The sequence below is a fragment of the Coloeus monedula genome (genome assembly GCF_965178545.1).
Source record: "Coloeus monedula genome assembly, chromosome: 4".
NCBI classification, from domain to species: Eukaryota; Metazoa; Chordata; class Aves; order Passeriformes; family Corvidae; genus Coloeus; species Coloeus monedula.
In genome coordinates this window covers 69,677,513-69,696,568 of record NC_138784.1, presented here as the reverse complement: position 1 = coordinate 69,696,568, position 19,056 = coordinate 69,677,513, and the positions used below count along the sequence as shown (strand labels likewise).

At 44.9% G+C, this 19,056-nt stretch overlaps 1 protein-coding gene across 3 annotated transcripts in view; it reads right to left on the bottom strand.

Annotated features, from left to right (window-relative positions):
• Window positions 1-19,056, bottom strand: part of FRMD4A (FERM domain containing 4A) — a gene marked incomplete at both ends in the record, with an annotated part of 358,630 nt that overhangs the window by 165,398 nt on the left and 174,176 nt on the right. The window contains one exon of one of the 3 annotated variants that reach the window (XM_082280834.1): window positions 11,454-11,612. The exons of the other annotated variants lie outside the window; for them this stretch is intronic. Within the exon in view, the coding sequence (XP_082136960.1) occupies window positions 11,454-11,612 (159 nt within the window). Of the gene's footprint in view, window positions 1-11,453; window positions 11,613-19,056 lie in introns of those variants that run through there. 3 annotated transcript variants of the gene reach the window in all.

The following is a 19,056-nucleotide window of genomic DNA, read 5'->3' as shown; positions in this document are numbered from 1 at the left end:
AAACCTTTGGAGAAAATCCCAAGAGGCCATCCAAATATACTCATCCCTAAAACACAACAAACTTGTGAGACACAGGAGCAAATGCCCCACTGAGAAAACTTATGACTACTCTGTATTAATATTAGTTAATCTCTGGAGACCTGAAAGGTGTCTGGAGCCCTGTTAGAGGAGACGGGGATTCTTGAACAAGTTCCAGGATAATGAGATCCACTGAGAGTTGGGTTAGCAGAATGAAAAGGGATGCGGTAAACCAGTGGTTATCAGCTTTGACAGAAATTAGCTCTGCCAACCCTTGAGCATTCACAAACCATTTCAACACCATGCATGCTGTATTCCCTGCTGCACTTCCCAGGCCAGGTTTCATTTAGTTCCAACCCTTCCAAGTCAGATGCAAGAGGGAGGGGAAGCTCTAATGGCTATCATGTCTTTCCCATCCACAGCTAATGGTTAAGACATTATCCATGTGTATTAATAAATGAGACACACTGGCATAGGCTGAAGGTGAAGTGGGTGGAAGATGGTCCTGGGCAATCCTAGACCTCTGCAAGGCAAATTCATCTCTCCTGGTCACCCCCAGGATTGTGACCTATTGACAGCACTGGTCTCCTGGTCACTATTGACAGCACTGGTGGGAGGGACTTTTTATGCATGAACGTTCTGCTTTATGTACAAACTCCAAGATGAGATGAATCACAGGAATGAGTTTATGCTTCTTAAACCATCCATGGGTAAGTATGTGATTAGTTTTGCTTTTATACATTCTCCCACTCAGGATGGCAGTGGATTATTCCTTGGAGCCAGGACCCAACAAAGGGCCAAGGCCTAATCCCTTGTGGTTGGTTTTGTGTTCACAGGGGGATCATCCCCATGGCTTATCCCTGTGACACGACTCCTTTGCAAAACCAGCGGCAGCACTTGAACCTGGGGCTTTCACATCAAGGCCACCCACCCAAACCCTTACAACCCAGAGCTGTAAGCCAGTGCATGGACAGCATCTCCAGGCTGTGCCAACTCTGAAGCCTTTTGCTGAGGCTGGGTAATGAAGGCCATAGATGGGAATGACTTTGGGCAGGATGTCCCTGCACAAAGGGCTCCTCACCCATGCCAGGACATCCAGGCACCGTGGTGCACGATAACATGAAGGAAAAGCCTCGGGGTGCAGCCCCCTCCCAGGTTGCACAGACGATGGCTGTTTACACTGGCTCTTTCACAGGAATTCAGGATCTCAGTTCTGTGCTATATTTAGGCTGCAAAACTACTGATATTTTTTTGGTTGTTGGCCTTTGACACACAAGTGTATTTTCTGAGAGGAAAAATTTCAGCTCTTGACTAAGTGGTGGGAAAATACAACCCCCAGAAATGTTAAATTTTCTAAAATTGGAGCCAGGAGTTAGGAGATGACAAGGGGAGTTTACATTATAAATACAGTCTGTTGGCTGAGCCAAATGTTTAAGGCAGCCTGGTGTCAGAGACCCAGGGTCTGGGCTAGCAGGACTCAGCTGGCTCCTGACACTTAGGACATCCTGATTATTTACATTTCAGCTTTTACCATAAGAGGAAGGAGAGCTGTTAAGAGCTGATTATCATGGGATGAAGAGGAAAGAAGTTGAAACTGGGACACAGTCCGTTACTGAAACATGTTGTCTGCAAAGCAACGACTTGTGTTTAGGAAAAAAGAAGTAAAAATGTCCCACTTCCAGATTCCTGGTCTGAGTGTGTTGCAGGACTGGGATCCAAGGGGAAAAGATTTCCATGAAAATGGCTTGAATGAAAGAATCCCTTTGTAGGAGGTTATGACTGATAAATCACAAGAATGTTTGTGATATGATATAATAGTGGCAATTAAAAGACATTTCAGATGATGAATGCCTGAGAATATGCGATGTAGTGAACTTCCCAGAACCTCTCTTTTCTGAGATGAACACTGGCTCTATTCTCACTTTAATTAGAAATTACCCAACTCCTGTGCTGCTTATTCCCCTTCCTCCTTCGCTACCTCCTCATCCCAGTGGCTGCTCTGATATAATTTGTCTGGCACAAACTGTTTCTCATTTGCAGCCTGGTTTTGCATAACCCCTGATTGATCACCTGAGGTTTTGCAAAGCCCAGCTCAGCCTTTAGCCCTGACGATACTCAAAGTTGTTGTCTCAGCTGTGGCTGTGCACATGAGGACCTGCATGACTCTAGGCTCCCGTGGCTGTGGGGCTCTAAAGAATATTAAAAAAAAACATTTGAAAAAAGCAGAGGTCAACCCAAGTACAGCAACTTACAGTAACATAAAGACTCCCAGCCCTCAATCAAGTCTCTTCATCATCAGCTACCTCTTTACTGGCACGGAAGTGACTGTACAAATGTGTTAAGCCCCAGAACACAGAGGGGTTGAGATCAGGCCTCATGGAAGCAGGGCAAAGCAGGTTTGTAATGACTGTAAACCCCACTTTCCTGCCCTCCTGGAGCTTTATGAGAGCCCCTCAAGTCCCGGGGTTCAGCAGCTCCAGCAGCATAGTGACCAGTGAAGTTGGTGAGTAACTGCACACGATGGGGCTTGCAAGTTATGCAGTGCTACAGACACGGGGTGACTCCTGCCAGGTGCTGGACAGACACTAATCCCCATTGGGGGGCAGATGGAAGTTCAGAGCATGCAGGAATTTGACCTTGGATAACTTTTTGTAGTTGAGACTTAGCACTGGCTGCCATGCAGAGCTCTTCTCCAGGAGCAGGGGATAGGACTGGGCTAAAACTATGCTTTGTCAGTTGTTTTGGAGTCTCAGTGGACTCACATGGTTAAAAAAAAGTTTCCTGGACTGAAAGGAGAGGAAGAAAAAAGGCAGGGTTTGAAATCCTGTAACAATTTCCCTCCAGCTTGGGCTCATCAGCTTCCAATTTAGGAAAACAATAACCCTTCTCTGCCGTGAGCTCATGAACACATGCAATCATAGGAGATTTAAGTGAATAGTCTTATAGATGAATCAAAAGGAATGGACGCTAGAAATTTAAACTTTATATTTAAACTTAAGAAGTAATTCATGTGAAAATGTTGCCTGTAGCCACTTCCAGGTGTCAGAGGTGCACAGGGTTTTATCCTCCTCAATCCAGCCTGGGAGGGACAGAGGGAATGGAGGAGATGCAAGCCATCCCTCAACTTCAGTGCCTTCTGGTACTTGCACTTGGATGGCCTTCAGAGCCTTTGTTCTGTTCTTTTTCACTATTACAAAAGAGTCATCTTTCAAGTGCCTAATTTGGCCTGTTTTGTCCCTGAAACTCCCATTCCAAAGAGCTCCTGTTTTTCTCTAAACAACTGGATGCTGTTGGTTGGGTGTGAAGAGAGTTTCTGCAAGAGCACAGATGATTCATGGCAGCATCTTGGATGCAGCTGCAAACACAGACAGGGCAGGATTGGCTCAGTGGCACCAGTCAGCTCCACCTTTGCTCCAGGAGAACATCTGAGAGAAATGGCATCCATTGCACAAGGACTTTGGTGGCGCCTCAAAGGCATGTTACAACAGTGAAGGAAAAAGCATTTTTTCCCCATGATCATGTTCTTTTATGCAAGAGAAAAAACACATGGGAGCCTGATGGGACTGGACCTGTTCTGGGGCTACTGTGAGCCATGTATTCAAGATGGATTTCTCTTTGAGGGAGAAGGGGTTGAACCAAACAAAAATGCTCCAGGCAAAACTCCCTGCTGTTTTCAATTACTTTAGAGGATTGAAGTGTTCACAAATGTCTCTCTGGGGAAGCAAAGCTCTTTACCAAAAGCAGGTTCCTGGGAGCCTGTCCCAGTACAGAGCATGTTGTGTTAACTCCAGAAGCTGAAGCTTGATGACTCAAACAGGACTGCTGGGCACTGTCCTGACAGTCGCTGACTTTCCTGCAGGTTTACAGAATCTTCCACCCAGGCCTTGGATGACATATATTTAGTCAGAACAACATAAATGAGCTCTAGATCACAGGACTGTGGGTGTTTAATACTCAAGCATGCAGTTGGGTTTATCAGTCTCAGCTCTTTCTGGTCTCCGCACAAAGGGCTTGGCACTGCCAGAGAATGACTTCCACAAGACACCTATCTTGGAAGGAACCAGCATGGATGTATTGCCTAGTTTTTGATAACTAAAGGAACACAAGATGCATCTCATCTCATGATTCTAGACACTGAGCAGAAAATAGCTAAGACTAGGAAGAAGCAGTTCAGACCTGGCTTCTGTAAACCTGGGGGATCAAAAAGTATTTCCCTTGCCCTGCTGCGAGATGCATTCCTGTTATAAGTAGGGTGAACTGCTGGAGGCTGTCTCAGCTGAGACAGATTGTATTCCCTGTGGAGAGCACAGTTTTTATCCCTTGCAGACTAAAGCAAAGATGGGGCAGGAACGCCCAAGTCATTGGTGGTGGACTTCAAGAGAGCTTGGCTTTGGGACAGACTCAAATCCACCCTGTCTAGGAACAACTCAGCATTGCTTGTGCCTGCTCAAGCTGGCGGCCTCTATAAGCTGCTCTGGCAATCCTAACCCATTTATTAGTGGAGTGGCTTTAACACTGTGAAAGACTTTGCCCATGTTCACAACTGGGGCACCCAGACTCCTCTGTCATGAACAGCCTAGAACTGCAGGTTGAGTGTTTCTCACAGGGAGGCAGGCTGGAAAAATTCACAGAGGAGCAAAACAGCACCAAGAACACCTCCTCTTTTAAGAGGCTGCTCTATTTATTGAACAAAGAAAAGCTCAGTCATGAGACTTGACCACTCAGTCTCCTCTTACCATCCCTAAAAGTTCATGTAAAGACAAATAGGAGGGTCAATGATGGTTTAAGGTCCCCCTCATTTTCTAGCAGCCCTGGACAAGCTTCAGCCCATGGGAAATACCAGAGTGTTGTGTTTGCTAATAATTAGTGAGCACAAGCCCCAGCCTGGTGCAGCTCCATGTTAGCTTTAACAGGAAGGCAGCACAGCAATTCCTGAGGTGGTTTAATGGCCCAGGTTCAGCCATTGCCCAGCACACTTCTGGAGCTTCTCCCAGTCCTCCAGGAAAGCTCTGTGTCTCTTGTCCTGTCCCACAGCTGCCTTGGGACAGTGGAAGTGAAGATGAGCCCCCACAGGCTATGGAGGGGAGTAGGTGTTCGTACAGGAGGCAAAAGGGTTTTTGCCCCTCCACTGACATCAGTGCTCCCAGGGGCTATGGTGGGGCTGGTGGCAGTGGCACAGATCCTACCAGATTGTCCCAGCCCTTCTCAGCCCCACAAAGGCAAGAGAAGTCTCTATCAAATGCTGGAAGCAACTTTACAGTGTGCTATAAAAATACCTGGGGGTGGGAACTTAGTGAGTGCTTCTTGTGCTTTCTCCATGGACAACTTGAATGGAAATGGCTTGAGGTTTCCCCACAGGCTCATTTTTTCTTTTTTCTGTTTGTTGGATATGGTTTCCGGCAAAAAAGAATTTTTAGCATTTGCATTTTCTCTCCCCTCTTCTCGCTGTCTAACTCTCTTTGCTTCTGTAATGAAGATGGGCTGTGAAACTCTGCAAGCCAAAAGTTCCCGAGCTGCTTTTGGAAACATGTGAGGCTCATTATCCCTTTCTGCAGCTGTGGGTGGATGATTATTTTTCCCTCTTTTTTTTGGTGTGATTTTTATTAGTTGTTGTTGGTTTGGGTGTTTTTGTTGTTTGTTTGTTTGTTTGTTTTCCCAAGAGAAGCAGTTTAAATCTCATAAATGCTTGAATATGTAGCAATAAAGTTTGAGAAGTCTCCAGGGCAGCTCCAGAGACTGTAGACTAGATCAGCAAAGAGTGCTGGGGAAAAGAAATCATAGTTGCTTCCCCACAAAAGTGGGAATTAGGCAGACTGCAAGCCTAGGGCCTGAAGCCTCCTGAACCCCAGCTGTAGCGGGGCATGACAATGTTCTGAGAACAGAGCAGTGGCCAGAAAAGAGCCCTTCGAGCCCAGCTCCATGGGGGCATCTGTGCCCATATCAACCATTGTCCTTATGAGCAGAAAGTCAACAGCCCCACTGAAAACCCTTTTGCCCAGCACCAGAAGAGAAAGGATCTGGGTTTGCTGTCTTTAAGGGAGTCAGAAACAGCTCCAGCTACAACCTGAGACTTGAATAAGGTCCCGTTCTCTCTACTTTAGTTAGTTAACTAAAGTGAATTTTGTTGGCTCTTTTCCCCTGCCCACCCAACACTCCCACATGCCTAATCCCCCATTTCCTCAGCCTTCATCGTGCTGGAGCTGACTAGATTAATGGGAAATGTTAATATGTCAGGCCTGGAAGGAAAGCAAAGAGCTGGTTGTGTTTGAATTCCACATTAATCTACTTGGTGATGAAGCGATAAATCAAAACCTGGAAATTTTGCCAATCTGAAATGATGTGTTTAACATTTCAGCCCTTTCCTTCCTCCCCCTTGCCCAACATTGCTTTGCACAGCCTTTTACAGCAGCAGGGCAGATGTGCAAAATGCTGCTTTTGCTCCTGAATCTTTAATTGTGCTTGAACATAGTAAGATGTCTTTGAGGCAAGCAGGGTGAAGAATGATGCTGAAACAAGAATGGAATTCCCAAACTGTTCCTTTTTGGGGAGAAAGACCATGTTTCCTCATATGGGTGTGGGGATGTGGGGATGTCTCAGAGTCCACTATGAAGTGGAAACAGTCTGTCCCTTTTTTGATGCACTACCCAGCAGGGTGCCAGCAAAACACCAGGTGAATGGGGGAGAAACCCCAAAGCCCTCCAGGTTAACTCCCAGTGCCCATGGCAGCTGGGGGAAAAAAACTAGCACCCCATATCCAGCAGCGGGAATGCTGTGGGAAACACACCTGAGGTTCATTCTTCTCAGTGAAAATTATAGGATCTGGAAAGTAGAATCACAGAATGGTTTGGGTTGGAAGGAAGGTCAGAGATCCTCTAGTTCCAACCCCCCCTGCCATGGGGAGGGACACATCCCAGTAGACCAGGTTGTCCTGAGTCCCATCCAGCCTGGCCTTGAACACTTCCATGGATGGGGCATCTACAGCTTTTCTGGGCAATCTGTTCCACTGCCTCACTGCCCTAGTGAAGAATTAGTTCCCTATATCCGACAATTTCTTCCTAATAGCCAAAATTACACTTTTTGCTAAAATATAGAATATTCCATGAATTCACGTCTTCCAGCACAGCAAAAGCTCTTTCCACTTCCTCATTTTAGATTAACACCCAGCCCCTAAATTTTACAGCCCACCTCCTTCCTTAATCCCATTGCCTGTCGTTGAACATTTGGGGAGCAATGAGGTACTGCAGACAATTCTGCACTTGTGCCTATAACCCGAAATGAGTAATTTCATCTGATTGTGCCTTGGCTTCTATAGCAGTAAAATTACTTGACTGTTTTTCCAAGCACTTGGTGGATAAGAAGCAGTGTGAGAAAAGTACACAACACTACTGTCTACAGAGAGTGAGGAATTAAATGTCTGTGAGTGGTATCTATCCTTGAGAGATGGCTCTGCATCCAGTGGTCTGCCTCTGACTTGGTAGGAGCAGTTGGTGGGAATTTAAACAGTCAAGACACATAAACACGTTTTTACTGTAGATGTAGGTCCTGCACTGCCTAATGTTCTTTGACATTGCACAGGCATAGCCGGGAAACTAAAACATTTGTTGATGGATTTGGAGATTAAATAAATAGTGAATTATCTTCAGGATGTTAAAATGTAGAACTGACTGCCTATCCCATAATAATAAGCCAGCCCACCCCCAGTACTTCTTGAAATGTGAGTATTTCTGCAAAAGCAGGCAGTGTGTTAGTTCACAGGGCCATTTGTTTAGTAGGTCAGAGCAGTCAGACATCTGGGCATTGGTAAAAATACATCCGACAGCTCGGTGACATCTTGCACAACTGACTGTCTGAGAGCCCCGACTGGAAGTTTATTATTTGTTAATCTCCTTTTTCAAATGAATTCCGATCATGCAGTCAGAAAACCACATGGTGGATCACAAAAAACACAATTAAAACATAACAAGCATTAACTACAATTAAAATATAGCAACTGGTGAATATTATCCCCACTGAAAACAGACCAAGGCAAAGAGGTTTGTTTCAGGCTAGGCAGACAAATGTGTCCCTGGGAATCACAGCAGACGTAGGGAAGGATTTGTTTGCCGGGAAAGAAATGCAGCCTGAGACAGATGATGGTACCTTCAGGGTACCCAAAGCCTCCAGTTCTCAGTACTGCTCAGAGGGCCCGAGTACCAAAGCATTGCTTACAGACAGTGAAAAATGGAGTCACTCAGCATTCCTGAGACAATTCCAGTCTGGAGACCAAGAATGAGGGAACAAATTTTTGATTGTTTTAACCTATTTTATAACGACTGCTGCTCAGAGTGCAGCTTGAGCAAGTTCAAGCTTCCAGTTGCTGTGTCAGATTGGATTTGGAGACTGAAGTATTTCAGATCCCACTCTGATCACTTCAGCTAGCATCACCCCACAACTGTTATTCCATCTATCTCTGCTAATGCACTGGTGCTGATTTTCTGAGAGCAAAGAAAGCAAAGTCTCTCTAATCACACATAACGGAATTACACTGATTATGTTGATGCCTGGAACTTGTTTTTTTTCCAAGAACCCACTGTCTCTTGTATTGGCAGTAAATCTGGACTGTACCCTCTGTACAGTTTTATTTTAGATTTTACATATTTTGTAGATGGGAGAGTAGAAGGCAACTGGGAAGTTTTGGAATGTTTGTATGGTGGAGACAAAAGACTAGGGCAAGGATACAAAAAAAAAAAAAATCTGAGTCAGAGCGATACCTGAGCAACCATGATCTTGGCTGGTGGAGGAGCTGAGTTTTCCCCAGTGGTGTGTGCCCAGCAGTGTGGGTCCTGCTCAGGCAGAACCTGGCTGTGTGCTACTCTGCTCTGCTACCCCCAACTCGCTGTCAGCAAATGGCACCAGAGGCACAGATGCACTGAGATGTGATTAACTCAAAGAAAAACACAAAACATACTTTTCAGAGTATGAAAAAGCTTGGCTTAATTATACAAAATTAATGTTTCTTCTTAGGATTTTTCTGGTTCTGGTACCAGGCAGAAGTCCTACACTGATCTGCTTTCCTCTCAAGGTGCAGTAGCAACAGGGATTAATATATAGTATCAACAAAAACTAGCATTGTTAAGAGCTTATTTTCTCATCTAAATAATCAGCAGTGGAAGAAGTTTCTGTCTCTGGGAAGTGATTAAACTGTCATGCTTTCTGTCCAAGCAATATTCTACTAAAATACCCTGCCAGCATTTAAATTGGAGGATGCTGGCTACTGGAGGAAATGCTTTTAGGATTAATATGCATAAGTGTAGAGTTAGCTATCAGCTCATGCTGGCTGCTAATAACACTGCTGCTGCTGGAACTCTGCAGTGATGAGCTATGAGATGCCTTTCCCAACAAACCTCCACCCAGCAGCAATTCTCCTGGTACCTGACCCAGCATTTGAGATCCTCTCCAAAGAATTGCAAGCTCATGGACACTGACAAATAAAGTGACGTGGTTTTACTGAGCTTTTGCAGATGTTCACAGATTCTGTCTGAGAAACAAACAACTATTCAAGTCCCTCCTGCCCTGTGAGGGTCTTTCAGGCTGCATTAATGCCTTTTTGGGTGGGAAGGGAGGCACCTTTGCTGGTCCCATCTCACTGGGGACTCTGGCAAAGAGGATAAACATGCCAGGATCATGATATAATGCCATGGGGGCCGGTTCAAGGCAGTGCATTTTGCAAAGGAAAAAGTGCACTTGTGGATGTGCTCAGTGTTCACAGCAACCTAAATCTGCTGAAAGAACACCAATCTTGGGAGTCTTCACAGGCAGTGGCATTCCCTGATGCATGGTGCATGGGCTGGAGTACATTATCAGTAATCAGAATCTGGACACATCTGTAAACCAATTCCTTAGTTTTTGAGGATGATTTTATGCAGGTGGAGGGTAAAAATGAGGTTCAGCATTGAGCCCTCTTGCTTCCTCCTCCCCTTTCCCAGGCCCATGCGAGCTGATTGGCTTCAGGTTCAGGTTCTAAGACAAGCTGCAGAGAGAGGGTGGGGCAGCCCCACACCATAGGCAGCCTCTGCACAGACTGACCTGGGGGTTCACCCCAGCCAAGAGCCAGCACAGCCCAGGGAGGGCAGCGTGGTTCACTTGGAGCCATCACAGTGGTACCTCTCAGGGGGGTTTCAAAGTCAAGCCCTGGGCTATGGGTTTGTGTTACTGGCTGTGGGCAAGTTCTGGAACAAACAAATACTTAAAATAAAAATGCTGCCCATGCCTGCTGAACTCCAAGGACTATAAAATCTATTCCTGAAGTCTGCTGAAACCAGAGCATGATTTGAAGCTGGTTCAGAGTTTGCTGAAATTACTAAGAGCCCTGCCCTGGTCTCCCTCAAACCAACACACACAATTTCTACAGGCTTTTAATCTGTTGCCTTCTGTATGACTTGGCTTCACACATGGAGACTTCCACAGCACAGGAAAAGCAAAATACCAAGTAAATGGGAGTAACAGAAAATGTCTTTTCCAAATGCAAATACCAGTCACTCCAGTGTCTGGCATTAGACAAATCTGTGGAGATGATAAATATTGTAATGGGCTTGTCCCCACAGCAGAATAAATGTCTAGCCTCAATTGTCTAAAGCTGATAAAAAAAGCAGACAAGCTGGTTGGTTTACAGTGTCATTACAACCTGGACTCACCTATGGACTGGAATGAGTTGCTTTTCAAAGTGACATTCCGTTCTAGCTCCTTCTGTGATGTTCAGTTTATTTAACCCAGTTTAATCAATCTCAAAAATGCACACAGTTTATTAGAGCTGTGTCACTATACCTCAAGCTGCAAGCAGTTCGTGTAACTCTACAGAGAAGCCAGTCATCCAAGCCCCAAAGCTCTCTATACCACATAAACCATACATCAAGCAAACCAGAAATTTTAGGCAATCAGATGCCTGGGACTTTGCAAGACGAAGCAGTCAAAAGGCATTGCACAAGTCACTTAGGGATTAGTGCTACTACAGTTTAAAACCCTTTGCAAATGCCCATTTTCCACAGATTAGCTGCCTTTAGGCATCCTTTCCTCTGGGTAGATTATAAATTATTCCTGTGCAGCTGTAGGGACAGCCTGAGGATGCAGAAAAGCTAAGGTTGTACTTATGAGTATAAAGCTCAAAGAAAGGGGATACAGCAGATTGAACCTTAATTTGCTTCCACTTATTCCCCCCTGATCTGTGGGAAGGAGAGTTTGGACCTATGTTCCACCACAGGAGACCCCATCACCATCCTTCAAATTGAAACCTCTCTCCTGCCACCCCTCCCCTCCCCACAGTGTCCCCTCTGTCCCACCACTTGTGTAGAACCCAAAGTGGTTGGTAGGAACAGAACAGGACCCCGTGAGACTCCCAGGGGGTCTTCCCCCTGCAGCATTGGGGTTTGAGGGTCTGGTCTGGTGTTTTGTTACCCTACCTGATAAACATCTCTGGAAATGCACCAAGGCTTCAGCATGAGCTGCAGGACCCTCAGGTTTCCAAAGCGGCAAGTCCTCAGAGCCCGGGATGTCAGACTCCACACCAGGCTGTCCCAGCTGTAGAGCAGATCCTCAAAGCCAAAGAGCACAGCAGCCATGCCAGCACCCTGGGTGAATCACCCCAGATTCCCTGCTCGGAGGCAACCAGCTAATCCCAAGGCGCCTTATGAACTGCAAGGTTAAAGAGTCACTGAAATTTCCATCAAAGAAGGAGAACAAAAAGCAAGGGAAAAAAATAACCAAACCACCAAACCAAAATGGACAACAAAAAGCAGCAGCCAAAATAAACTGTTTGGGGATGTGTCTTTCTCCCTTTGCATACGCCCTTCTGGATGTGGTTTCTCCCTCTGTGTATCTTCTCAAAGTGAGTCCTGCTGCACCCAAGCATGAGCAAGGAAGAGGTAAAAACACCTCCCCTGACTTAGGAAGGCATCTGCACATCCCTTGCAAAGGACTTCTTGGTAACGCTGCATCACTTCCCAGCTCTCCGCTGGAGCAAACTCGGATCCAAAGTCATCACTTTGCATGCTCAGTCCTGGGACTCCATCCAGAGGGAAGAAAAAAGCCGCTCACTCTCCGTCTGCCAGCATTCCCAAGACATTCCACTATTGGACTTAACTCTTTCAAACACTCCCGAAGAACATCTGAGAAGGCACTTCTGCCACATGTAACATTTCATCCTTTCGTTCTGTGTGTTAACTCACCATTGCACAGTTACACTCCAGTCTTTTTCCCACCCAGCTGTCTGTTCTGGAGCCTTTTTGTTTTGGACTCATAACAGAACTTAATCTTTACACGAGAATTAGCCAACAGTCTGCAAAGCACCTTATTTACCCAGGGGGTGATATTTTGGAAAGTTAAATGGATTAAACAATGGCCTTTTAATATCATTCTGATTCAGTTGGTGTTGAGATATTTTTAACCCTTGGTGAGCTTGCCTTCATAAGGGTGGGTTTCATATGATTAAGGCCAGGAGAAAGTTCCAGAAGAGCTGGATGCCAAAATACCCTTTTTGGTCTATGGATACAAAGATTCAGTCCTGGTATTCCTTCCTAAAATAAGTATTGAGAAGACATCAGTTCCCTGCCTGTTTCCCTGCAGGAGCAGCTTGTCTGGGTGGAGACTTCAATGCTGTCAATATCTATGATGAGTTCAGCTGAGGGAACTGGTCCATTGAGGGTGAAAATACAACAGAAAGATGAGGATTTTGCAGTTCAGTTAAATCACCACAAAATCATGGAGTTAAGTTGCAAGACATTTTCCAAATAAATCTAATGAGTGCTACTTCCTATTTAATCACCAGGTAGAGAAACTGAAGTTGGAAGTATTTTTATCAAAGGCACAGTGCAAACCAGTGCCCTTGGAGACAGCTGCCTGTCAGTGTTATTTTTCACTCATTTTACTCTCTCTTCAGAGGAACGTGTGCAAAAAGGCCAGAGAATTTGGAGGGAGCAGACAGGAGTCAGCTGGAGAATGCCTATGTGGAGGCACTTCCTCGGAGGCACTTTTTGGAGGGGTAGGCAGGACAGCTTGAGCTGAAATCATGAGGGACCTGCACACACTGAACTCCTAAAACTGCTGGTTTAGCAAAGGTGAGAAGGCATCATTTCCAAAAAGCCTCAATGTCTTCCCTGATTCAACTCCCTGGAGAGGGAAGGAGCAGGAATATTAATATCTGCTTGATTTTCTGAATGGTCTGTCCCACCATGACCCCATCCATAATTTGTTCTTTGAGGACTGAAGGACACGAAGCGAGCTGTGCGTCACGATAACGGCACAAGGATGCTTGTCAGCTCATTGACAGGGCAGGTGGAGGGCCAGGAAAGTACAGCTGCAAAATTCATGTTCTCAGCCTAATTGCTTCTTCAGGACTTCGTTTTCAGAGTGGCTTCATAAAATATGGTAATAAAATCATAATAATGTTTCCTTTAAACTTGCTGGGAGCTATTCATTCTGCAAAGTGCAGTTTTCCTTCCTCATCTCCCTGTCCCTGCCTGCTTTCTTGGTGTCGAGCCTTTGCTGTAGTCTCCCTATGCTCATTCTCTCTTGGTTATTTTCCTGCCTGTAAACTCAGTAACATACTGCTTCTGTTAGCAGCAATGTAGACAAGGGACCACAAACATCTCCATTATAAAGCCACATTTGGAAGAAAGGAATCTATATATCTATATCTATATAGATATATCTATATCTATATAGATATAGATATCTATATATCTATATATCTATATCTATATCTATATATATATCTTGACTAGACAATATTTGCCCCAGGCTACAGCCTGATACTTAAGATCTCTGCCTGGGAACGCAAGAGAGGAAAAGAAAGAAATGTGTTTGATAAAGGAAAGCAGAGGTGGGAAAAGAAACCACAGCAAATGATTGCTCTGGGATGTGACCTAACTCCTTTGGTATTCTGGAAAGAGGAGAGGAGGGGAAATGGAGGATATACTGCAGTTTTAAAATTAGCTGCTCCTTATGTGCATCAAGTCTTTCCTAACGGCTGAAAGGAGATTTTCGGCCCCTGTCCCAATTCAGTAATTACTCAACAGATGAGGGCAGCTCTGAAGGAGCCTTTTCACTTGGCTGATGACATAATCAGACTTTTCTGAAAACAGTTCTCCAATGTATTTATTTAACTGATAGACTGGAGCAGTCTCCTTAGGAGTCACTTGAGTCTATAGAAGGCCCAGTGAACATTTCAGTGGATAGATTTACCTTCATGATTAGAGCAGATTGTCTGGTTTCCTGCAGAGGTTTTCCTGCTGACCAGACCCAAAGTATTTTTTGAGAGGGTAAAAGCTGCCTGAGTACAGATTGCACACCCACCTTGCAGGACACAAGGGAATTGCAACCGTGGAGGTTTCTTGGGCGAAGATAGTCCATCCTCTCTAGAGTCAAGGCATACTCTACCAAAAGAGCTCTTTTCAAGCAAGACACCACAGAATGTGCTCTTTCTTATCCAAAATGGTCAGAAAAGGTTATTGCAACAGGGAGTGGCAGAAGAGAGGAGAAAAAATTATTGAGAATTGGCAGCTTGGCTCTTCCACTGGTGTACCATTTGAGCAATTACTGTAAAATCATATTACAGTTTTATAAAACATGCTCAACTTCCCCTTCACTAAGGTAAATTAGGACAAAAAAAGCCCTTTGCGCTCTACATAGGTCTATAGAAATTTGCAGGTCTTTTCCTCTCTAATTGTGTGCTGATTATTTCCCGCTGTTTCTGAGAAAATGTCAGCCAAAACATTTACTATGAAACCTCCCACATTTTACTGACAGTCCAAAGGCTGTTACTAGGGTATAAAAATATCTCCTTACTTCCCTTGAAAAAAAGGCAAAAAACCAACCCCCCTTGAGCTGCTGTGTTGTTTCATGGGACTGTCACTGAGACTTGAAGGCTGGGGGTGGATTTCCCATCCCAAGCCCTGCAGGCATCTCCTCCTTTCTGCAGACCCTGCAAATCCCTGCCGTGCACTGGTGTAGGTGGGTGCTGCCTGCACCAGGAGCTTGAGAGACAGGTCCATGCTCACCTTTGTATATTCTGGCCTTGGAAAGAGCAGTTCAGCATCTCTCTCCAACAGGCTCTAGAGTAAACCTCTACCCACCACTTTCTGATGGGTGTGGATGTGTTTGGTTGAAAGAAGGACGTGCCTGGTGGGAGGCAGTTTCCTTTGGCTTGCTGTAGACATACCAGAAACATCCTGTTTCTGCTCCACACATGGCCCCCGTCCCTGCAGCTCCAGCCCAATGTGGTCTTTTAGGTTCTATTTCAAATTCATGGCCCTTTTTAGTCTTTATTTCTCTACAATGTAAAGAGGATTAATGTTGTCAGAGCTTTGTGCCAAGAGTTCCCTTTCATGTCACAGTTTCATGCTTTCTTATGATGGAGATGCTTTCTTGAGATATTTAACTAGTTGCAATTTTCTCCTTGTGCCTTAATGGCACATCATTGTCATGTGTGATATGATGGGAACAGTTAAGGGATGTCCCACTGCCAAGTTATCAAACACATGGATAAGGAGCCACCCTTCTCCCTTCATATGTACCCAGGCAGAGCCAGGGCACTCGGTGGGGACTTGCAGCAGTGACCTCCCTCCTGTAGCTGCACTGAACCACAGAGTTCCAAGATTTCCAAATGGTCCTTGTGCACCAGATCCACTTGAGAACCTGAGCCTCTGAGTGCCCTATTTCCACCCAAGTCAAGGTGCTGTCATTCCTCATGCTGACTCATCTGGGCTTCTCTGTCTTTCCCCTGACGTGTGACCTTGCTGCCATCCAAGGAGGGATCATGGAGGGTTTCTGTCTGTTCAGCAGGAGCTTCCCAGAGTGCAAGGACTGCATACTATTAGCTCTATTTCTTGTATTTTTGTGCTTTGTCTATATAATGAAAGCTTTGAGGGAAGGGTTTAGAAGGAACTGGGAATGGCATTTGAGTTGAAGAAGCAAATCCTGAGACCTTGAGGTCTATTATACAGCATATATGCTCTAGGCAAAGGAAACTCTCCCAAATCTAAGAGGAGTGAAAATAAAGTGTAGATGTCCACACTGGATCTGCTGAGAGCTTTGATCAGCTAACAGTTGGCTCTGCATTAATTTTGGATTGCTAAAAGATTGTGACCTCAGTCTGGCTGGGCCACGACATCTGGACAGTGAACATGCCTGAACCTTTACAGACTTGAAGAGGAGTCACCAACACCCCTAGGTTGCCTCTCTGGAACTATTAGACAAGAAGTTTTTCTTGGAAGCATCAGCCCAGAGATATGCTGCCCCATGCAAACATGATGCCTGTGCCTGCACTGCTTCAGTTACCTCCTAACTCTCACCTTCCACATGCTTCCAAAAGCACAGATATGAGCAGTCTCCCTGTGGCCCTCTTGATCTGCCACCACTGACAGCCCTAAAACTTTCCTGCAGAGAAAATTCAAGAAACTGAAGACTTCCCTGCTGGTTGCATTTTAGGACGAAGATTATGAGTCAGAAATCCTGGCCAATTTCCTCAAGATGTTCTCACGAGTCCATATGGCCTAAAATGTTCCATAATGAAATGAACTGCTGCTTCACAGTAATAACAGAATGAAAATTTACTATTCCAGTCATCCACCTTGATCATAACATTTCTAAAGCTCTTTGAAAATGTAAAGTGCTCTGGTAGTGCTAAATATTATCATTATGCCAACAGCAGCTCCTTCTGCGTAAGGCTGTTCGTATCCTCACTCCAGAGAGATTTTTATTGACTGGCAGAGGAGAGTATGTCATCTCCTCAAATAACACACATTTCATTTCCTAAAGTAACTTGTGTTAGTGATTTCACAAGGTTTAAAAGTAGGTGAATCCTATAAAGCAGGGCTTGTACTTGTCCCTAATATTCCACCAGCCGAAGTGATTTTCACTTCTACTATGCAGAAACGTGAAAGAGATTGTGCAGAGATTTGCTATTCAATCCTCTTTCTCCATGGATGCCATGGTGAATGAGTCTGCAGGGGGGGATGTAGGTCAGGACAATGTATTAAGGAAATAGTGCAGAACAGCCGCAGAAAGTGAATGGTGAGATCTTAAATACGATTATTCACTTTGGAAACCCAAGCTTATGATTAACTCTGATCCCGCTGGGCACTGTAACGTCCTGTGACCGGGTTCTCCAATGAAAGCAGCACATGCTTGCACATGCCCATCACCACAAGGTTCATCTTCACCCTGCTCTCTGCTATTATGTGCAGAAATGCTCGGGAGAATTATTTTTGGCCAGAAGAAAAAAGAAAAAATCACAGCCTGCTTGTGAGGCATGTATGAACAGGAAACAACCTAGAGCTCACCCAGCAGCTGAGCTGTTTTCCTTCCATGTTATTCACCAATGTCTAAAATAGCCTCTGACAAGGTTCAGGGGTGAAACAACATGAGCCTGAGACAAACCTGTGTCTGAATCTCAAACTGCAGATTGAACATGCCTGACTGCTCACAGAAGAAGTCATACACTTGTGCAGTTACACCCTTCTTGTTTCAAGCTTTTGCTTATTCCTTTGGTGACTGGAGCAAGTGTTTGCCTTTGGGGACCAGAATTAGATGATCACTAATGTCCCTTCCAACCCAAACCTTTCTATGATTCTTTATGAGAGGTTCCCCTGTTATGTATGTGTTCATATAATTTTGAATTATATATTTATCTTGTGCTCCCCACCCTTTATCAGGTGATGGTCAAGCTGTCCCAATGGCCTTGGCTGAGGGCTGTGGTTTGGAGGACACACATTTTCATGTTGCAGGTGTCCCTTAACTGGCAGTATTTGACTGGGAGAGGAGACAAATCTGGTACCTCATGAACAGGCAGTCTGCAGTTCTGCCCTATGGCATGGTGGATAATTTAATGAAGGGCAGCCTTGCTGTCCATGCAAAACAAGCCTACACAGAGCACAAATGGCCCATTGCAGCAGAACATTTTCTTACAACTTATCCTGCAGATATATTTAAGTATCTGCCTGATTCAGACCCAGTGGTAACACTCACTGCTTTCAATGACTGATACAAAGTCCTTTCTGTTCGCAAACAAGGGTGAGCATTTCATTAAAAGAAAGAGGGCAAAGGGAACATATTTTAGAAAATCAGTGGTCCAGATTTCTCATGTTTGATCTTGCTTATGGGTTGGAAAGTCTGTTCCGGCCTAAAATAAAGAATGTATACTTAATTTATTCCAAAGCTCCTTTCAAAAAATCATTACTAGTAAATAATGATATTGCAGATTAGGATGTAATTGTCACTGGACAGAGAGGAAGATAAGCAGGTCAAATATAACCTTCAGAGTGAAAATGAGGAGGGATCTGGTCCTATTCCAGAAAAGTCATCCTTTTCTTGAACAGCATTAAAAGAGTCACATAGCTTTATGGGTCTCCATTTCCTCAATAGATTAATTCACTGACATTTGTCAGGTGACCTGAAGTCTCAGGGGAACTGTTTCACATTACAAAGTAAATAAGTATTCTAGAAAGCCAACTGGTCATGTTCCACAGAGTTATGCAACAAAAAGCAGAAATACTTAAGATATCTTGGGTCGATAATGTACCCTCTATGTTGAAAGCTCCTACACTGATTAGCAAAATGAGCATAACTATGGGTAAATAAATGTTCCCTGAGGTGAAGATTGGATATATACGTGTGTGCTCCCTGTGGGAATAGTGCTGTACACATCCAGGCAATGCTAAGTGTGTGTAGGGAGGCTGCCATGGAGGAAGGGGATGTCCCAGACTGAGCCACACTGTGCTGCTAAAACCACAAAGCCCTGTGTGTGCACACGCTTGCACACTCACTCACAGCATCTGCACTGGGGCTGGATCACATGGGGCTCCTAGGTTGTTTCTGTTACCACAGCACAATTAATCTGCAGATGGGAAATGCAGGAGTCAACAGAGGGTGATTTCTGTATGGCAGCAGATCTTCATGCTGAGAACATCTCCCCAGCTGGGACCAGTTAGACCTTCTCAGTAGAGCGTAAGAGCTGACCTCGACCCTGTTTGCTCCTGAAACGCAGACCCCTGTGGCTCCTGCTAATGG